This window comes from Orcinus orca, chromosome 11, assembly GCF_937001465.1.
Source record: "Orcinus orca chromosome 11, mOrcOrc1.1, whole genome shotgun sequence".
Classification (NCBI taxonomy): domain Eukaryota; kingdom Metazoa; phylum Chordata; class Mammalia; order Artiodactyla; family Delphinidae; genus Orcinus; species Orcinus orca.
The window spans coordinates 71,212,568-71,229,297 of NC_064569.1; the positions used below are offsets into that span (position 1 = coordinate 71,212,568).

Genomic DNA, 16,730 nt, shown 5'->3' on the forward strand with positions numbered 1-16,730 from the left:
ACTCTTCTCCATTCTCTTTAGTGCTAAACTTTGATAATGAGAAGAGGCACATCACAGGGGCTGCAATAGACACTAGTCTACTCTATATTCTTGTGTTTGGAGTGTCCTAGAGAGAGGGTAACAGCCCAACACCAATCAATTCCCGCATGGAAAAAGCTAAAAAAGTGACACTTTTAAACAAAGATATAAGGGCACCAGGAAATAAAAGCTTTTAAACTTCAGTGATTTATTGTGGAGTTCCAGAATTTGGAGCGAATCTTCTCATGTCTCTGTTCAGAATTGAGGGGTTGACATTCGAACCTTGGCTTTGGAAGACAGGCAATGGTGAGGTCATTCCAAGATAAGGAAACACCTTAAACAAAGGTATTTAAACCACCTCAGAGCTGCCTCTCCACAGGACCTTGCTGGAGGCTGTACTCCTTCTCTGGCTTGTCACAGAGCACTACAGGATGCATTCAGTGTGCTTTTCTGGCAGCCCAGTTAACCTTTATTTTTCCTCTACAAGATTTGGACCCTGGAGCCAAACCAGGGAGCTAGCAAGAATAAGGCATGCTTGTAAAATTATAGCCATGTGCAGCTGTACAACAACAGTACTACCACTAGCAGCTGTGTTAAAGTATTTATAGAGAGAAAACTTCAGAACTAAGCTGAGTAATGTAGTGGATAAATATCTGTGAAAAAATTTATTTTTTATTTATTTTTTCTGAGAGGGATCGAAACTGTAAGCCTCATCTGATGGAAGATGTGAATAATTCACCTATGCATGTTTGAGGTTGACAGACTTGTAAAATCTTTTAAAAAATAAAGCTAGACTTTATATTAAAAAAAAAAACTTCAGTGCTATAAAGCCATGTATCGGAGAGATTAAGGTATTTGAAAATTAAGGAATTTCTATAGGGAATTCAGCACTTATTAAAGAAACACAGGATAGAATGAACAAAGAACTTACTAAAACTGTATATAATATCCTTTTCTATATCTTAGTTAAAATGGTATCTTCTTTTATGTAAGAGCTACATGGAAGTCAATTCACTTTTAATCTCTTAATGAATTAAAAAGTACATTTCTAAGAGTAGCTTATTTTAGACTTCCCAATGTTAAGCCTCTCTAAGCTACATGTCTCAGTTACCAATTTAATAGTAACAGAAACTTTGAATAGCATTAGCACTCTAAGGTCTAGAAAACAAATTAAAACATTTTATCCAAAGGGGCAAATTTATTTGAAAATTATAAAGCATAATGCTAGTGAGATAAAATTATTTAAATGTTGTGAACTAGGATAACCATTTGAAAAACTAATATGGAAAATCCTAGCAGAAGCCACAAAGATTTTAATACCCTTTAAGACAATATCTCTGTTAGATGTAAATGAAGATGTTCACTGCAGCACTATAAGCAATAGCAAAAATTAGAAAAGCTAGTGATTTAATCACCCAAACACAGTAACTTACTGCATGAATATTTATAAGTATGATGAATAAAAAATGAAATATTTTGATATCTACTAAATATAGCATATAATGTTTATTATAATTTAAAGTATATAAAATATATAAGCATGTATAAGGTCATACAAAAAAATGATACAGTAGTGGAACTATGAGCAATATAAATTCTTCTCAAATTCTTCTGATGTTCTAGGTGATCTTTTAATTTAAAAATATAAAATGATATATTCCTAATATAACTCTATACAGTGAAAAAACTCATAATACTATCATTAAAATACAGGTATTTCAAAATTATCATCAGTTTTAATTGTTAAATGGTTCAGTATAGCTAATGCTCAGTCATACATTTTTAACATATGATTTCATTAGAAACAAATCCAATTTAATAACTAAAAACCTAACTTTGGTAAAGGTTAGTATGAGATATTATTCATCAACTGCCTGTTAAATTAAACTGTTAGGCAGAGAGTGAATTTTTATCAAAATATTTCCTTTTTATCTGGTATAGAAAGGCACTTTAAATGAAAAATATTCACTATTGGATCTTAATCATTTTATATTATGAGTCATAATACTTACCTAATTTAGTTTCTTGTTCCCAGGCTTGTTCAATAGTGTGAAGTTTTTCCTTGGTAATCTCCAGTTCTTTACTTACAGACTCCATTTGTTCTTTTAGGGATGCATTTTCACACTGAATAAAATAGAAACATCACTGAGCAACTACATTGTAATTCAGATTAATACCACAGATGTGACACTGTCTGAACTTTATATAATAATCTCCTAAAGCTCACAATCTAGTTTTTTTTAACGAATGTAGAAGTTCCTCTGCATGTAATACAGATAGACATACACATAACATATATGTTGTATACACACACATATATTATTTTAAAATAATCATCAAAACCTTGTATATCCGATATGTGGCCCTAAACTCCTGAGTATTAGCTTCTGCCATGTTCACTTTGGCCAACGTGGAACACTCCAGAGTCTCACAATCTTCATAAAGCAGTGCTTACTTCCCTCATTCATACCAAGGGTTACTGAGCATCCACAGCATGCCATCGGTGACAGGTACTGTATGTTCATGATGAAAAGAAACAGACAAACTTCTGGCCTTCATAGGCCTCACCATTTGGTGTCTGTGGATATATGTGTGGTAGGAGTTGGGGAGAGTGTGGAATGCAGCAGAATGTGAACAGATAATCAAAGAAAAAAATTCACTAAACAGGTCAAGATCTAGAAAGAAACAGAGTACAAAACCAAAGAATAATAAAAAGTAGCATATCCAGATAGAGTGCTTAAAGAAAGTATTAACCACTGAAGAGGTGGTATTTAAGCTGAAACTGATGGTAAGAGAAGGAGCCAATCTTGACAAGAAACCAGCCATGGAAAGAACTGATATACTACTGGTAAACCCAGATGCTCCAAAGCAGGAAAGAGTCTGGAGTATTAGAGGACTTGAACACAGTGAGCAACAATCAGAGTGAAGAGGAATAAAAACAAAAGTTGGAGAGATTATAGGGGGCCATACCAGGCAAGGCATGGTATGTCAAGACAAGTAACTGGAATGTAACTTAAGGTATAATAGGAAATCATTTAAAGATTTAAAGGAAGAAGTTTTAACAAATCATTCTGAATAAAATGTGGAGAATCAATAAAGGGGTAAATAGAGAAATGAGAAATTAGTCAGGAAGATACTGTAAAGTCCAGATGAGAGATGACACTGGTTTAGATTACAGTTATAGCAGGGAAGATAGAGAAAAGAGGACACATAAGAATTAATTACATTTGGGTGGAAAATGATAAAGGAAAGGAATGACTAGAGAATAATTCTAAGATATCTGCCTTAACTAAATGAGTAGATAATAGTGGCATACACTGAAACAGAAACAACTATGAGAGAAATAGACATCAGGAATTAAATTTGGACACGTTAAATTAGAGATCCCCTTGAAACATGAGTTGTTAAGTAGGTAATTTCATACAGAAAAACAGAGTTCTGAGAAGTCAGGCTGGAAACATAAAATGTAGGAGTTGGCACATAAGTATAATATTTTAAGCTCATTTATTCTTCATTTTAACAAATAGAATGTCTACTACATGCCAGGTATTCTAAGCACTGGACTGCAATGGTAAACAAATTCCATCCTAAAACTTGTATTTTAATGGAGCAATTTGAAAATAAGCCAATATATAACATACTGTCAGGTAATAACCATTATGAAGAAAAATAAAACAGGGTAATGAAATTTTTTTAAAAATAAATTTACTTATTTATTTTTGGCTAGGTTGGATCCTCGTTGCTGCATACAGGCTTTCTCTAGTTGCGATGAGCGGAGGCTACTCTTCGTTGCGGTCCACGGGCTTACTCATTGTGGTGACTTCTCTTGTTGCAGAGCACCGGCTCTAGGCGCACGGGCTTCAACAGTTGTGGCGCACGGGCTTAGCTGCTCCACAGCACGTGGGATCTTCCCGGACCAGAGCTCGAACCCGTGTCCCCTGCATTAGCAGGTGGATTCTTAACCACTGCGCCACCAGGGAAGTCCCGAGATTTTTTTTTTTTTTAAAGGGCGATGTTATAATGAAAAGGAAGATAAGGGAATAAAACATGACTCTCTGGTAACATGCACAATTACAGCCCAGTTCCTAGGTACTGTAAATTCGTAGGAGAAAAACAAAAAAGGGCTTAAGGTGTTTTAAATATCTTGCTACCCTTTTTGCTTCTTTTACTTCCAGACTCTTTCAAAGGATAACTGTGGCCTTGCTCCATATCCCATTTTCATACCCCTGCCCTGGTACTGCACCCTCATTTATTACCACTCTTACCTCTAATATTCAATCATTCTCTCCCCTTTAGCTCTAAATTTTCTTTTCCTCTCCTCTCAAACTTCATTGGTCTCCTTATTAAAAAAATTTTTTTGAAAAAACACAGCAAATCCTCTTCTTAATTTTACCTTAGTCCATATCTATTTCTCTTGTCTGCTATTATCAAAATTTCCATTTTTTTAATTGCCTTATCACCCATTCGGTTTTTGTATTTCTTTACCACCCACTCTGTTTTTCATCTTCTAAAATTTGATTTTCATCACCTTTATTCAATCCCTGAAGTTAACATCTATTAGCTCTAACTCTGTGCCAAACAGCAGGTACCAAACCCACAAAAATGAACTAAGTAGAGTTTCTGATATCAAGAGGCTTATGTTCCTGTAGGAGAGGCACATATATAAACACATATAATATGATGTGATATAAATAGCAGAACTAGGTACAAAATATAGAAATAACAGAGAGGGTGAGTTTTTTCTATAAAGAAGGATGCTACAGAAAAAAAGGTAGTGTCTGAAAAAAGTTTTGAAACATGAATAGAAATTCACTGAGCAGAAAAACTGGGAGAGGAGGAAGGGCTTTCTAAACAAAGAAAACTGCATGTACAGAAGAACATACGAAACACTGTGGTGGAGAAAACTGGTAGTTCACTTTCTAAAACATTAATTGTGAAACTCCTTAGAATGTCACAGTAGATGACATGAGTTATGTGCGGGCTAATCACAAAAGTCACTTATTCTTTAAGTGACTGGCAACTTTTGAGAGGTTTTAAGCAAGGGAAGGACATGGTCAGATGCAGGTTTAGAATGATCACTTTGGTGGCAGCAAGGAGGATACAACACTGGAGGTAATGGTATGGGTAATGGTTACCACAGTGAAGATAATAAAGAATAAAACTAAGACATTGCCAACAGATAGAGACATATGTTCAGAATTATAACTGAGATACAGGAAGTAAAGGAGAGAAAAGGATATAATACAGAGACAAAATTTTTTAAGGTTTGAGTAGAGATGAAAAATATTATCTGGGAAAATAAGTTTTAAAAGTTAAAAATTACTCATTGATACGCTACCTGCAGGAGATTTCTTATCTATGATTGTCTAATGCTAGAGAAGAGAAGACAACAGACATGAAAGATGGGAAAAAATAAATTTTTATCACACTTAAATTTTAGAATTTTCCATAAAAATTAACATAATCATCTCTCTTCAAAAATAATAAAAAGTAAACTGATCATGATTATTTCTAGTTAATATTAATAAATAATGACTCAGATAATTTTGTAGGAGTCATTGAAAGCTATTCAGAATGTTTTCTTGAACGTGTCCCCCTAAGCAAGTGAGAGCTTTTGAGCCAAAAGAATTATATCTCCTTCCATTCCAATGAGAGGATCATAAAAGAGAATGAACCAAAAGACATAAGCCTTTATTTTTCATAAAGATAAACAAAATCAGGAGCTTGTTTTGCCTGCTGTAAAAGGTACGAAGGTCAAGTGGCTAGAAGACAATTACAAAGGGTCTGGGCCACATTCATAGACTCCTTTAATTAAACTAATGATACTCCATCCTATTCTTCTCTCTCTCTACAGTAAGAAAGGATAGGGATTTGCAGAACTCATCCAAGGTCCAGGAAGAACCATGGATATCTCATCTACTCTCTGCTACATCCACCCCAAAGAGCCATGGACCATGAGGGAATAATTTACACTGGGATCAGGGCAAGAGAAAGGAATGGGTACTTAATAATGCTTCCTCTTCTGACTACATTATCCTATCTGTTCCATCTTCTTTTTTCTTTTTTAAGTACCTGATGGAAAGAGATTTCATTCAGCTAAATCACACAAGTGGGCTAAGGAAGATAACCTGGAAGAAGTCATCCAGAAGTCATTTTGCACCTATAGATAAGATATCACCAAAGAAGAATGGCTAAAATCACAAGGTTTAAGGATCACACATACTTACCTCTAGGTGTTCCAAGTTATTTGTTCTTTGAACAAGCATATTATCTTTTTGCAAGATGTCTCTGTACTTAGCAGTCAGTTCATTGTATTGTTTATTGGCCAATGCTAGTTCAGACAGAGAGACACTATTATCTATAACTTTTTGGAGTGCTGCAATCTTGAAAACAGCCATTTCCTATGTAAATAAAGGTACACTGGATTAAGGTGGTGTATTTTTTTCTGGTAAAGGCACTAGCCACTTATGAGGATAAGATAATATAGCTGAAAGCAAAACAGATTTTAGAATAATTTAAAAAATTAGATTTCTCAAGAATTGCATATATTGCATATATTACAATATATTACAATAACTAATACTTTCATACAAGAAATAATATTTGGAAATTTTAAATCATAATAAAAATACAGTGAATCCTTTTATAACTCCTGTCATAGTTAAATGAAATTCAGTTAATTTGAGAAACACGTAATATACAGCAGCAAAAAAAATATCACTTAGAATATATCTTTGGATGGCTTTTCTAAATTTCATAAGATTAAAAAAAAACTTGTCTTTTAAATGGCAAAATTTGCATCATTACAGGTAACATTTCCAACTTTGCTATTTCTGCTTATTTATAATTAATAACAAACTAGCTTTATAATAAAAGAAAAATTTTTGTTCACAGGAAAGAAACATTATTTAGGGAAAAAAAACTTCTCTGCATCATAGCTATCTGTAACAAATAATATCAAAGGCTTTAAATTACTTGGTTCATCTTCAACTCTTTAGCTACAGAGCTATAAGAGTCACTATTCAAAGACACTGTATTAACACCAAAAAGAAATGACTGAACATAAAACCAAATTTATGAAATGAGGAAGATAAGGAATTTATGAGTTCCCTGGAGGACTCATAAATTGGTTAGGACTCAGTGCTTTCACTATGGTGGCCTGGGTTCAATCCCCGGTCGGGGAACTACGATCCCGCAAACTGTGCGGCTTGGCCAAAAAATTTTAAAAATAAAAAAATTTAAAAAAAATAAAAAGAATTTATGGTTATAATTCATTCTGAAGTAGAGTAATGAGGGGAAAATATTTGTAATAGTGCTTCAGATCTCAATTTGAAAACTTCTCTATATAAATAAATACACCCTAGTCTACCTTACCCTTGGGATTCAGTTTTACTTTTGCTTTGTGGTGAGGGAAATCATGTTTCCCATCCTTAAAAATATCCCTTTTTTTGGCTTTCCAATTGTTGCAAAAACAAACAAAAAATCCAGGTTGAACAATCAGGTTGAAGAGGAAGAAGATTCTAGTTCTTTCTTCCCTTCTATCTCAAACATTAGCTATATTTGTAATACTCTAAGAAAAGTACATTCTACAAAATCTAACACAAAATAAAAACAAGAACATTTCATATTGAAAATAGGTTTATTAGCATGACAATTTCACCCATTACTATATTTAAAAGGGGGTGGCAAGGAACTCAAGTTCATTCTAATTTTACTTTGAATTCTTCTATTTACATGCTCCTATGTAAATTTAGACATGTCAAATGAACATATACATGCTTAAATAAGGTCTGATCAGATGTAAAGCAAGGTGCAGAAGAGTTGCATGGCATGCAACTTTTTGTGTCTTTGTTAATAACTTGCAAAAGGAAACATTAGAAGGATTATCAGTTACCTAAAGGGGGTGAAAGGATGAAGTAGAATGAAGTGAAAGGTACAAGGACAGACATAAGATTTCTCTGCTGACATCTTTTGTACATGTGAATGTTTTATATATTCAAATTTAATTTTTTAAAAAGTTATCCCTAAAACTGAAAACAAATGTAAAATAAATGAACCTAACTATATAGCAATTGTATAGCATAACCACACAAAGAGGAGAATTACTTCAAGTCACTATAGAATATGTTAACATGACGATACATCCCTAGTGAGAGATATTCTAAAGAAAATAAGAACTGTAAAGAAACTTTTTATCTAGTAGCACTGGTATTGTTATTGTTAATACCAATACAAGATTACTGTTTTCAAATTAATGTATGAATATTGTAGTATAAAAAAATAATTATTTTAATGTTATTTTAATAGATTTCCGTGTTAAAAAAATAAAGTACAAAATCAAAGGTTAGTAAAAACTCCATACTCTTACTTATCCTAAAATGTTAAATTTGAATTAAAAATAACAATATGAACTCATGATTTAAATCTATACATATTTTCCTAACTGGACTAGTAGCAATGACACTCCAAGAGCAATGACACCTAGGACTGGTTTTTGGTATCTAAATGCTGTCCTCACTAAAATGAACCAGGGCTCCTTAGAGAAATGGCTTATTCCAAGCCTGCCTAAGAAGTATACAAGGTACCTCTTGGACATATGTTGTTCCAGAAAACAAACTAAGTTTTGCAGCTTGGTTCAAAGACTAATGTATTTCTGTCAAATAGGATACAAGAACCTTCTTTAAAGGGCTCTCACTGGCCAAAGTTGAGACAAAAGAATAATGACTACACCTGAGTAAAACACACTGAATATTTAAAAGTGTGTGAGTCTGTTATGATACTTAAAGAAGAGAAAGCTGGAGGGTGCAGTGGGTGGGAGGGGATAGGCAGAAGCAGACTATACAAACTCTGTATTCTGAAAACTGGTCATGAAAAGGAAAGAATGACCAGTTTTTATCTTGCCTTTCTAGTTAGGAACCATACTTCAAGATAACCAAAGAGCTTGGGCTAATGAGGAGAAGCTCTTTATTTTATAAAGAATACCTGCTAGTAAATGAAGAGAACATAATATAATTAGAAAATCATGATTTTTGCAACTCTTAATGAAATAATTGGATCAGGCAACAACAATCACCAGTGGACACTAAAACCATTAGAAGAAATGATGAAGAACTGGTTATTTGCATGGTATCAAAATATCACCAAAGAATTAACTAAATCACTTAATAATAGAGATATATGGCTGTCTCCCCCTTAAGAAAGTAATCAATCATGAAACATGGGACTACCAGACATTCCATCTCTTGAAGTGATACACTATAAAGTATTACTTATAAAGTACAAAACATTACTTATGAAGTGTTCTTGCCAAAAATGTTTAACCTTAATATAACCAAGGCTTCAAAGCTAACTTTTAGTAAATACAATGGATACAGGAACAAGTAAAATTATGAAAGAAAATAATCAGATAAATATTCATTATTTTTCAGAGAGAGTAGGAAAAAAAGGGGGAGATTCTATATTTAAAAGACTTAGGACATGTAACATCCAAATACAATGCAGGGTCCTTGACTGGATCCTGGGACAACTGAGGAAATGTGAATATGATCTGGACGTTAGATAAAATAAGGTATTGTTGTCAATTTTGTTAAGTGTGATAAAGTTATTGCGGTTATGTAAACAGAAAAAGACTTTTTTAGAGATGCACACTAAAATATTTAGGGGAGAAATGTCTGCAATTAAAATATTCTTACAAAAAAACAGATGAAGCAATTAGAGTGGAATGTTAATAAATGTTAACTATTAATCCAGGTGATGGGTATTCATCATACTATCCTTTCTTCTTCTTCTTTTTTTTTTTTTTGCGGTATGCGGGCCTCTCACTGTTGTGGCCTCTCCTGTTGCAGAGCACAGGCTCCAAACGCGCAGGCTCAGTGGCCATGGCTCACGGGCCCAGCTGCTCCGCGGCATGTGGGATCCTCCCGGACCGGGGCACGAACCCGTGTCCCCTGCATCGGCAGGCGGACTCTCAACCACTGCGCCACCAGGGAAGCCCTATCCTTTCTTCTTCACGTTTGAAAATTTTCAGAGTTGAAAAAAATCAGACGTACCTTAAAACGTTGCAAACGTCCAATTTTTTCACCAACTTCAGCCTCCATTGATACCAATTCATTCTTCTGTTTCCAATTTTCTTTTCTAAGCTGTCTCTCCATTTCTACTAAAGTAGTATATTGCCTTATGAGTGACTTTTCATTCACTTGTAAGACTGTGAGCTTTCTGCTATTTTCTGAAAGTGTTTTTTTCATTTCATCTGAATCCATCTGAAGAGCACTGAGCAAATTCTGCACAAAGTCACATTTATATAACTTGTTAAATCTAGCTATCTTAGTTTGTACAGTATTATATATTGATCTTAAAAGTGCTTTACTTACATTATATTCTTTTATTTTTATAGCATCTTGTTGGATTTGATCCTCAAGTTTTCTCTTTTCCTCTTTCATTGTTTCAGATTCTGTTTTCCAGGTCTTCTTTTCACTTAAAAAAATAAAAATGACAATACAGTAAACCTAATAAAATATTTAACTATAGGAAGAGATAGCTATAGATTATGGAAATTTAGTTTCTATAAAATAAGAGAAATCATAACTAGTCAATACCTGATAACATAAGTAGAAATGCCACTTGAAAGGATTTATCCTGAAAGTTATATTTTTATTTAATAAATGAAAGGTAAAGAAATTATTTTATCATTTTCATTTATCTACAAATTATTACTTTACAATTGTTACAATATAACAATTGCAGCTGAATCTTATAAATATTTTATTAAAAACAGAAAACAATTAAGAAAATAATCAATACCCCAAACTAATTCTGGAAATCAAGTCTCAGTATTCTGACCCTACTCTTATAGTAAAATTCTTTTTTTTTTTTCGGTACACGGGCCCCTCACTGTTGTGGCCTCTCCTGTTGCGGACCACAGGCTCTGGACGTGCAGGCTCAGCGGCCATGGCCCACGGGCCCAGCCGCTCCGCGGCATGTGGGATCCTCCCAGACCACGGGCACGAACCCGTGTCCCCTGCATCGGCAGGCGGACTCTCAACCACTGTGCCACCAGGAAAGCCCCTGACTCTACTCTTAAATTTGAGTGTTAAATACTTATAAAATATCTAGAATACAAACAAAATGAGAAATAATTAGACTTAAAAGAAGGTGTATAAGACATTGTTGCCTACCCAGACCTGCAATCTGCTTGGCATAAACCAATTATGGTGTCAGCATTCTCTTTGAACTGAATGATTCAAACCTGGACATATGACTTGGACAGCTCATTAACCCAATTCTGACTCATGAGATCTAAGTCTGCCAGCAGCCTCTGGAAAAAATTTCATGTAAAAATAAAAAGTTATGTGAAAAAAAAATGCCCCTCTTCTTCAATGGTCATGGTTCCATCTTCCTTGAACTCCTTCCTTCAGCTATTTTATAACCAACATAGGAGATAATATGACCTATACTATAAGACTCCCAAACATGACCTATCCTATAATTAGCTTTGGTTTTCTTGTTAGATCAAATTGTAGTCACTCTTAGTGTTTAAATCACCTTTAATCAGGTATTCTAACTATTACTAAGGATATTAGTCCATTGGTACAGATGAGATGGCAGAGATAAGCACAAACAGGTTAGTTCCCCATGAAAATATATGAATAATGATGATGGTGATGATGAAGAATGATGCTAACAGCTGACATTTATAAACAGTTCATATGTGCTATAATATTCACAAAATGCTCATATCTGGGCATTTTCACATAATTCATTTAAGTTTCATAATAACCCTATGAAAAAGTATTACTATCACAGAATTTTATAGATAAGGAACTAAGACACAAAGCGGAGGTGAAGAGGCAGGAAGAAAAAGTAAAAGAAAATATCTAAATATTTTTTGTTACTTAGCTTTAACACGAATATTCTTCAATTATATTTATAAAGTTTTGCTAACACCTATACCTTAGGTATTCTTTATATAATAAGCTCTGTTGATGACGAATTACTGCGAATTTTCTGTTATAGTCTTCAAGAGAATCTTCTAAATTCTTTAACTTATTTTCTTTATATTCTAGTTCCTAAAAATTGGTTTAAAAATGAGAATGAAAAAAGCATCAGGATATATTTTAAATTTGAAGGTATAAATTCATATTCTGACAAGATTATAGAAAAATATACAAAAGATAATAGCAAATCCATAAGCAGCACAGGTCATTTCTATGATTATTCTGAATACCTTATGGCATATGGAATGAGGTAATATGTGTAAATGAGAAGTGCTATGAAACAGATAAAATTATTTTCATCATACAGAATAGTTACAGTAACCATACAAATGATCAGATACAGTGGTTACAAACTTACCTTTAGCCACTCAGTCCCACATACCCTTTAATGAACATATGCATTCATAGCTCCAGTCAAATTGTCCTTTCCAATTATTTCATTTTGAAGATGAAGAAATTTGAGACTTAGAAAGATCAAGTAACTTACTCAACATTAAAAAACTCATTAATACTACCCTTGGTAACCATTTTCTAAGCACACATGCCAAGCTCAGTGCCAGGTACTTTACATATTGCAGATCTAACACTTGCAGTCAGGTCTGGCTGACTCCAAAGACCTTGCTACTTCTATCACTCTATGCTGCCTTAGGATTGGGAGTCCAAGTACTTGTTTTGCCACTTTGAACAGGTTTTCAGATTCCAAATTGGTTCTCTAATCTACCACAATGCTTCTCATGTGTTTTTTATATAAAGATGAAAAAAATGAATCTTATCACAAGTAACATGACAATGCAATACTTTTATCACTTATTGACAATGTTCCTGTATTGAAGAAGAATAAATTCATGAAGAATGCTAAAATTATAAATTTAAAAGTAATGATATAACATGAATTATAATGTTCTAATAAGTAAATTCTAATACTCAAAAAATGATTAATATAATATACAAATACAAGCATCTGATAATCATAACTCAAGTATATTCACAAATGGATTATTTAGGAAAGGGAAACAGCAGTGCTTATAATCAAAAACTTACTTTCATTGATTCTGAACACATTTTTGTGATTATATTTGCAATGTATGTGATATTACGGGTATTCACACTCAAATGAAATAATGAAAAGCATCCCTCATTATGCCATTCATAATGACTGTAATATAGACAGCAAAACTGAGAAACAAACACAAGGCAAGCAGTATCGTTTCTAATTTGCTAACAGATTAACTAATACCTTATAGGGTAAAGGGAAGAAAGAGATAAAAGACAATTTTGTTTAAAAGTTTCTTCTTGTAGTTAACACACACAAAAAAGGAACAATTCTAATCACTACACAAAAAGCTGTGTCAGACTTTATTCATGTGAATTGCTTTTCCAACCAGCAATAAATAAAAGAGCTCACCTTATTTATACATTACTACCTTATAGTAGCTGCATGTTATTCTATCTGTCAATCATATATTTCATATGAATGGCACACATGCTTCTCATTCAGAATAATGGAATAAACTGCTTTTATTCATAACATTCCATCTAATATCAAAATCATTAAAAAAACATTTCACTGTTAATATTCTAAGAACGCAAAGGAATATATGATGATTAAATTATAAAACATACTATCAACTATTTTTGTTACTCACATATAAAATCTTCAGTACCTGTAAGATATGTATTAAATATTCATTCTGAGAATTAATGATATTGGCACTAGATGGTGCTACCCCATCAGGTAAGTCTACTCCTTTAAACACAACATTTGATCCTTCTGATTGTCGTAAAAGACTGGTCTCTTTTTCAAGATGATCTATCTGCAAACGAACAGTTCAGAAATGAGAATCTCATCTCTTACACCCAAAGAAAGACAAATTTAAAAGCAGTAACTAACACTTCCTACTGAATATCTTGAACAAGTAGATATATGAATGCTCTGCCAAGTATTAATTAAATTATAATTTAATTTATAATTACTACTACTTAGAAATGTCTAGGAATAGATTTAGAATTTTTGTATCCTTTTATGTTACACAGTACTTATTTTTCCACTAATTTAATTAAAAAAATTCAAACAGAAGGTTTCCGAACGTTGAAAGAATTAATTCAAGGGGCATTTTCTCATTAAATAGTCATTAAAAAAAATTAAATGTTTCATATTAAATCTTTATTCATATGCTTAGCATTTTCTTTTATATAATAAAATTCTCACCTTTAAATTTGCTTTTGTCAACTGCTGAGAATAATTTATAGCCTCCTTCCGAGATTCCCTGAGCTCCTGTCTTAATTCTTCATTCCTTCCAGTAAGTTGATCGACTTGGGCTTTTAAATGCAGATTGGCATCAAATATTCCTTCTGCATTCTTTGATTCTATAGCCTAATATATTTAAATTATATAGAAGAAATGTGAAGAAAAACACTAAAGTCATAGTAAAAAATCTATGTTTAAGTCAAATTCACACTTAAGCATTTTACTATTCCCATGTATAATAAAATATACCAAATATATCTCTTATTTATAAATTTAAATTGATAAAATACCAGTTTAATCTACAACAGTATTACCAAGCATACTAATCACTTCCTTCTAACAATTAACAATATCTAGCTAATCCAAATAGACTGGTAGATCACAAAAACAACTAGACAGGAACAACATGACTAGGGTTCAAATATTAACCAATCTCTTATTTGCTGGGCAAGTGACTTGAAATTCCTTATACCTTAGCTTCCTTAACTCTAAAGAAGAGGAAATAATGTTAGCTCTGTCAACTTCACAAGGTTTTTATACAGTCAAAATGAGATAATTTATATGTAAATGCTTTGAAACCATGAAGCATCTGAATTTAAAGCATGAGCAAAGGAATGAAATAGCTACTACATTTAATTAATTAAATTTTTCATTGCTTCCTCTCCAGTTGAAGCATACATAATAACAAAGGCAAAGTATGATAAAATAGTTATCCAATTGTTATCCAAGAGTGCTGGATAAGCAAAAATAATCTGTCAAATATTAAAATACTATCCAAGAGGCTTCACTGCTCCTAATTCTCCAATAATGGCCTATATAAATATACCTACCCCCCACGTACACATATACACAATACATACGTACCAATAGATCTGGACTTTATGGAACAAAACTGTTAAATGCATGGTAAAGCTTCAGAAATTAAGGCAGAAGACAAAGAAAGTAAGATGAGTAAAATCATATGTAATATCCTATTCAGGAGGGTGATCTGGGATTTAACTCAAGGCAGTAGGTCTGTAAGAGTAAGCCTTTACCCTAAGGAGATGAGAGCAGGCCATGTGGAGTAATAATTTATACTAATTAAAAGGGGATAGCAGAAAGAAGTAGGCAGAAGGAGGTATTCTGACAGATGACAAAGTAGTCTAGTTAGTTGTCTTGCTGAAAAATAGCAACATGCTATCTATAAATCCTTGTGGTAAAATGAGATTGAATTAGATGGTGATTAGGGGCCCTGAAAAACACCCTACAGCAATAGAAAGTGAACTAAAGTGCAGAAGCCGGAATTATCTGATCTAAACTGTCATTGATTCTGATGATTTCTTAGAGGACGTAGTGTTAGGTCATTCAGATGGGGCATATCAATCAGAAAAAAAAATGATAACCCAGAAGAGAAGCAGACAAAATCGATGGAAACAAGAATCCTAGGAAGGCCACAGGCTGTCAATTAAAATAAAAAAATTAAAAAAATAAATAAATAAAAATAAAAAAACGTAGAATCTTTCTGGGCCATTATTCTGTTTCTATTTGGTCACTAAATAGAGTTTCCCTTGTAGAACAGAGTTTGATCTGAGTATTAGTAGTGGGCAGCATCACAGATAAAAGATATTCACATAAGAAAGTATGAAGAATCATTTTAGATACTTAAAACAGTGGAGAAAAAACAAAGTCACCAACCAGAGAAGAAAAGTCAGAATTATAAAGGGACATATAGGGAACAAAGGGAATCAAAAGGGTTTCATAAATTTTGTTAAATGATTCTCTACCTCAGAAAGATTTTAACATACTAGTATCACTCTCTGCTAATAAAATGGTATTATTATAAAAAAAAACATTCCATGCAAATGGGAATCAAAAGAAAGCTGGAGTAGCAATACTCATATCAGATAAAATAGACTTTAAAATAAAGAATGTTACAAGAGACAAGGAAGGACACCACATAATGATCAAGGGATCAATCCAAGAAGTAGATATAACAATTAGAAATATATATGCACCCAACATAGGAGCACCTCAATACATAAGGCAACAGCTAACAGCTATAAAAGAGGAAATCGAGAGTAACACAATAATAGTGGGGGACTTAAACACCTCACTTCACCAATGGACAGATCATCCAGACAGAAAATTAATAAGGAAAGACAAGCTTTAAATGACACAATAGACCAGTTAGATTTAATTGATATTTGTAGGACATTCCATCCAAAAACAGCAGATTACACTTTCTTCTCAAGTGCACACAGAACATTCTCCAGGATGGATCACATCTTGGGTCACAAATCAAGCCTCAGTAAATTTAAGAAAACTGTAATCATATCAAACATCTTTTTCGACCACAATACTATGAGATTAGAAGTCAATTAAAAGGAAAAAAACATAAAAAACACAAACACATGGAGGCTAAACAATATGTTACTAAATAACCAAGAGATCACTGAAGAAATCAAAGACAAAATCAGAAAATACCTAGAGAC

The 16,730-nt window shown here is 33.0% G+C and overlaps 1 protein-coding gene across 11 annotated transcripts in view; it reads right to left on the reverse strand.

The window, feature by feature from the left end:
* Positions 1–16,730, reverse strand: part of CEP290 (centrosomal protein 290) — a 101,386-nt gene that overhangs the window by 48,111 nt on the left and 36,545 nt on the right. For 10 of the 11 annotated variants that reach the window (XR_007470093.1, XM_049694261.1, XM_033407147.2 and 7 more), the window contains 7 exons: positions 14,221–14,385; positions 13,676–13,825; positions 11,968–12,083; positions 10,389–10,491; positions 10,068–10,298; positions 6,246–6,419; positions 2,031–2,142 (listed from right to left, as the gene is read on the reverse strand). Coding sequence is in view for 10 of the 11 variants with exons in the window: in XM_049694261.1 (XP_049550218.1) it covers positions 2,031–2,142; positions 6,246–6,419; positions 10,068–10,298; positions 10,389–10,491; positions 11,968–12,083; positions 13,676–13,825; positions 14,221–14,385 (1,051 nt within the window). In the remaining variant the exon portion in view is untranslated. The remainder of the gene's footprint in view (positions 1–2,030; positions 2,143–6,245; positions 6,420–10,067; positions 10,299–10,388; positions 10,492–11,967; positions 12,084–13,675; positions 13,826–14,220; positions 14,386–16,730) is intronic. The other variant, XM_049694263.1, reaches the window with a different exon arrangement.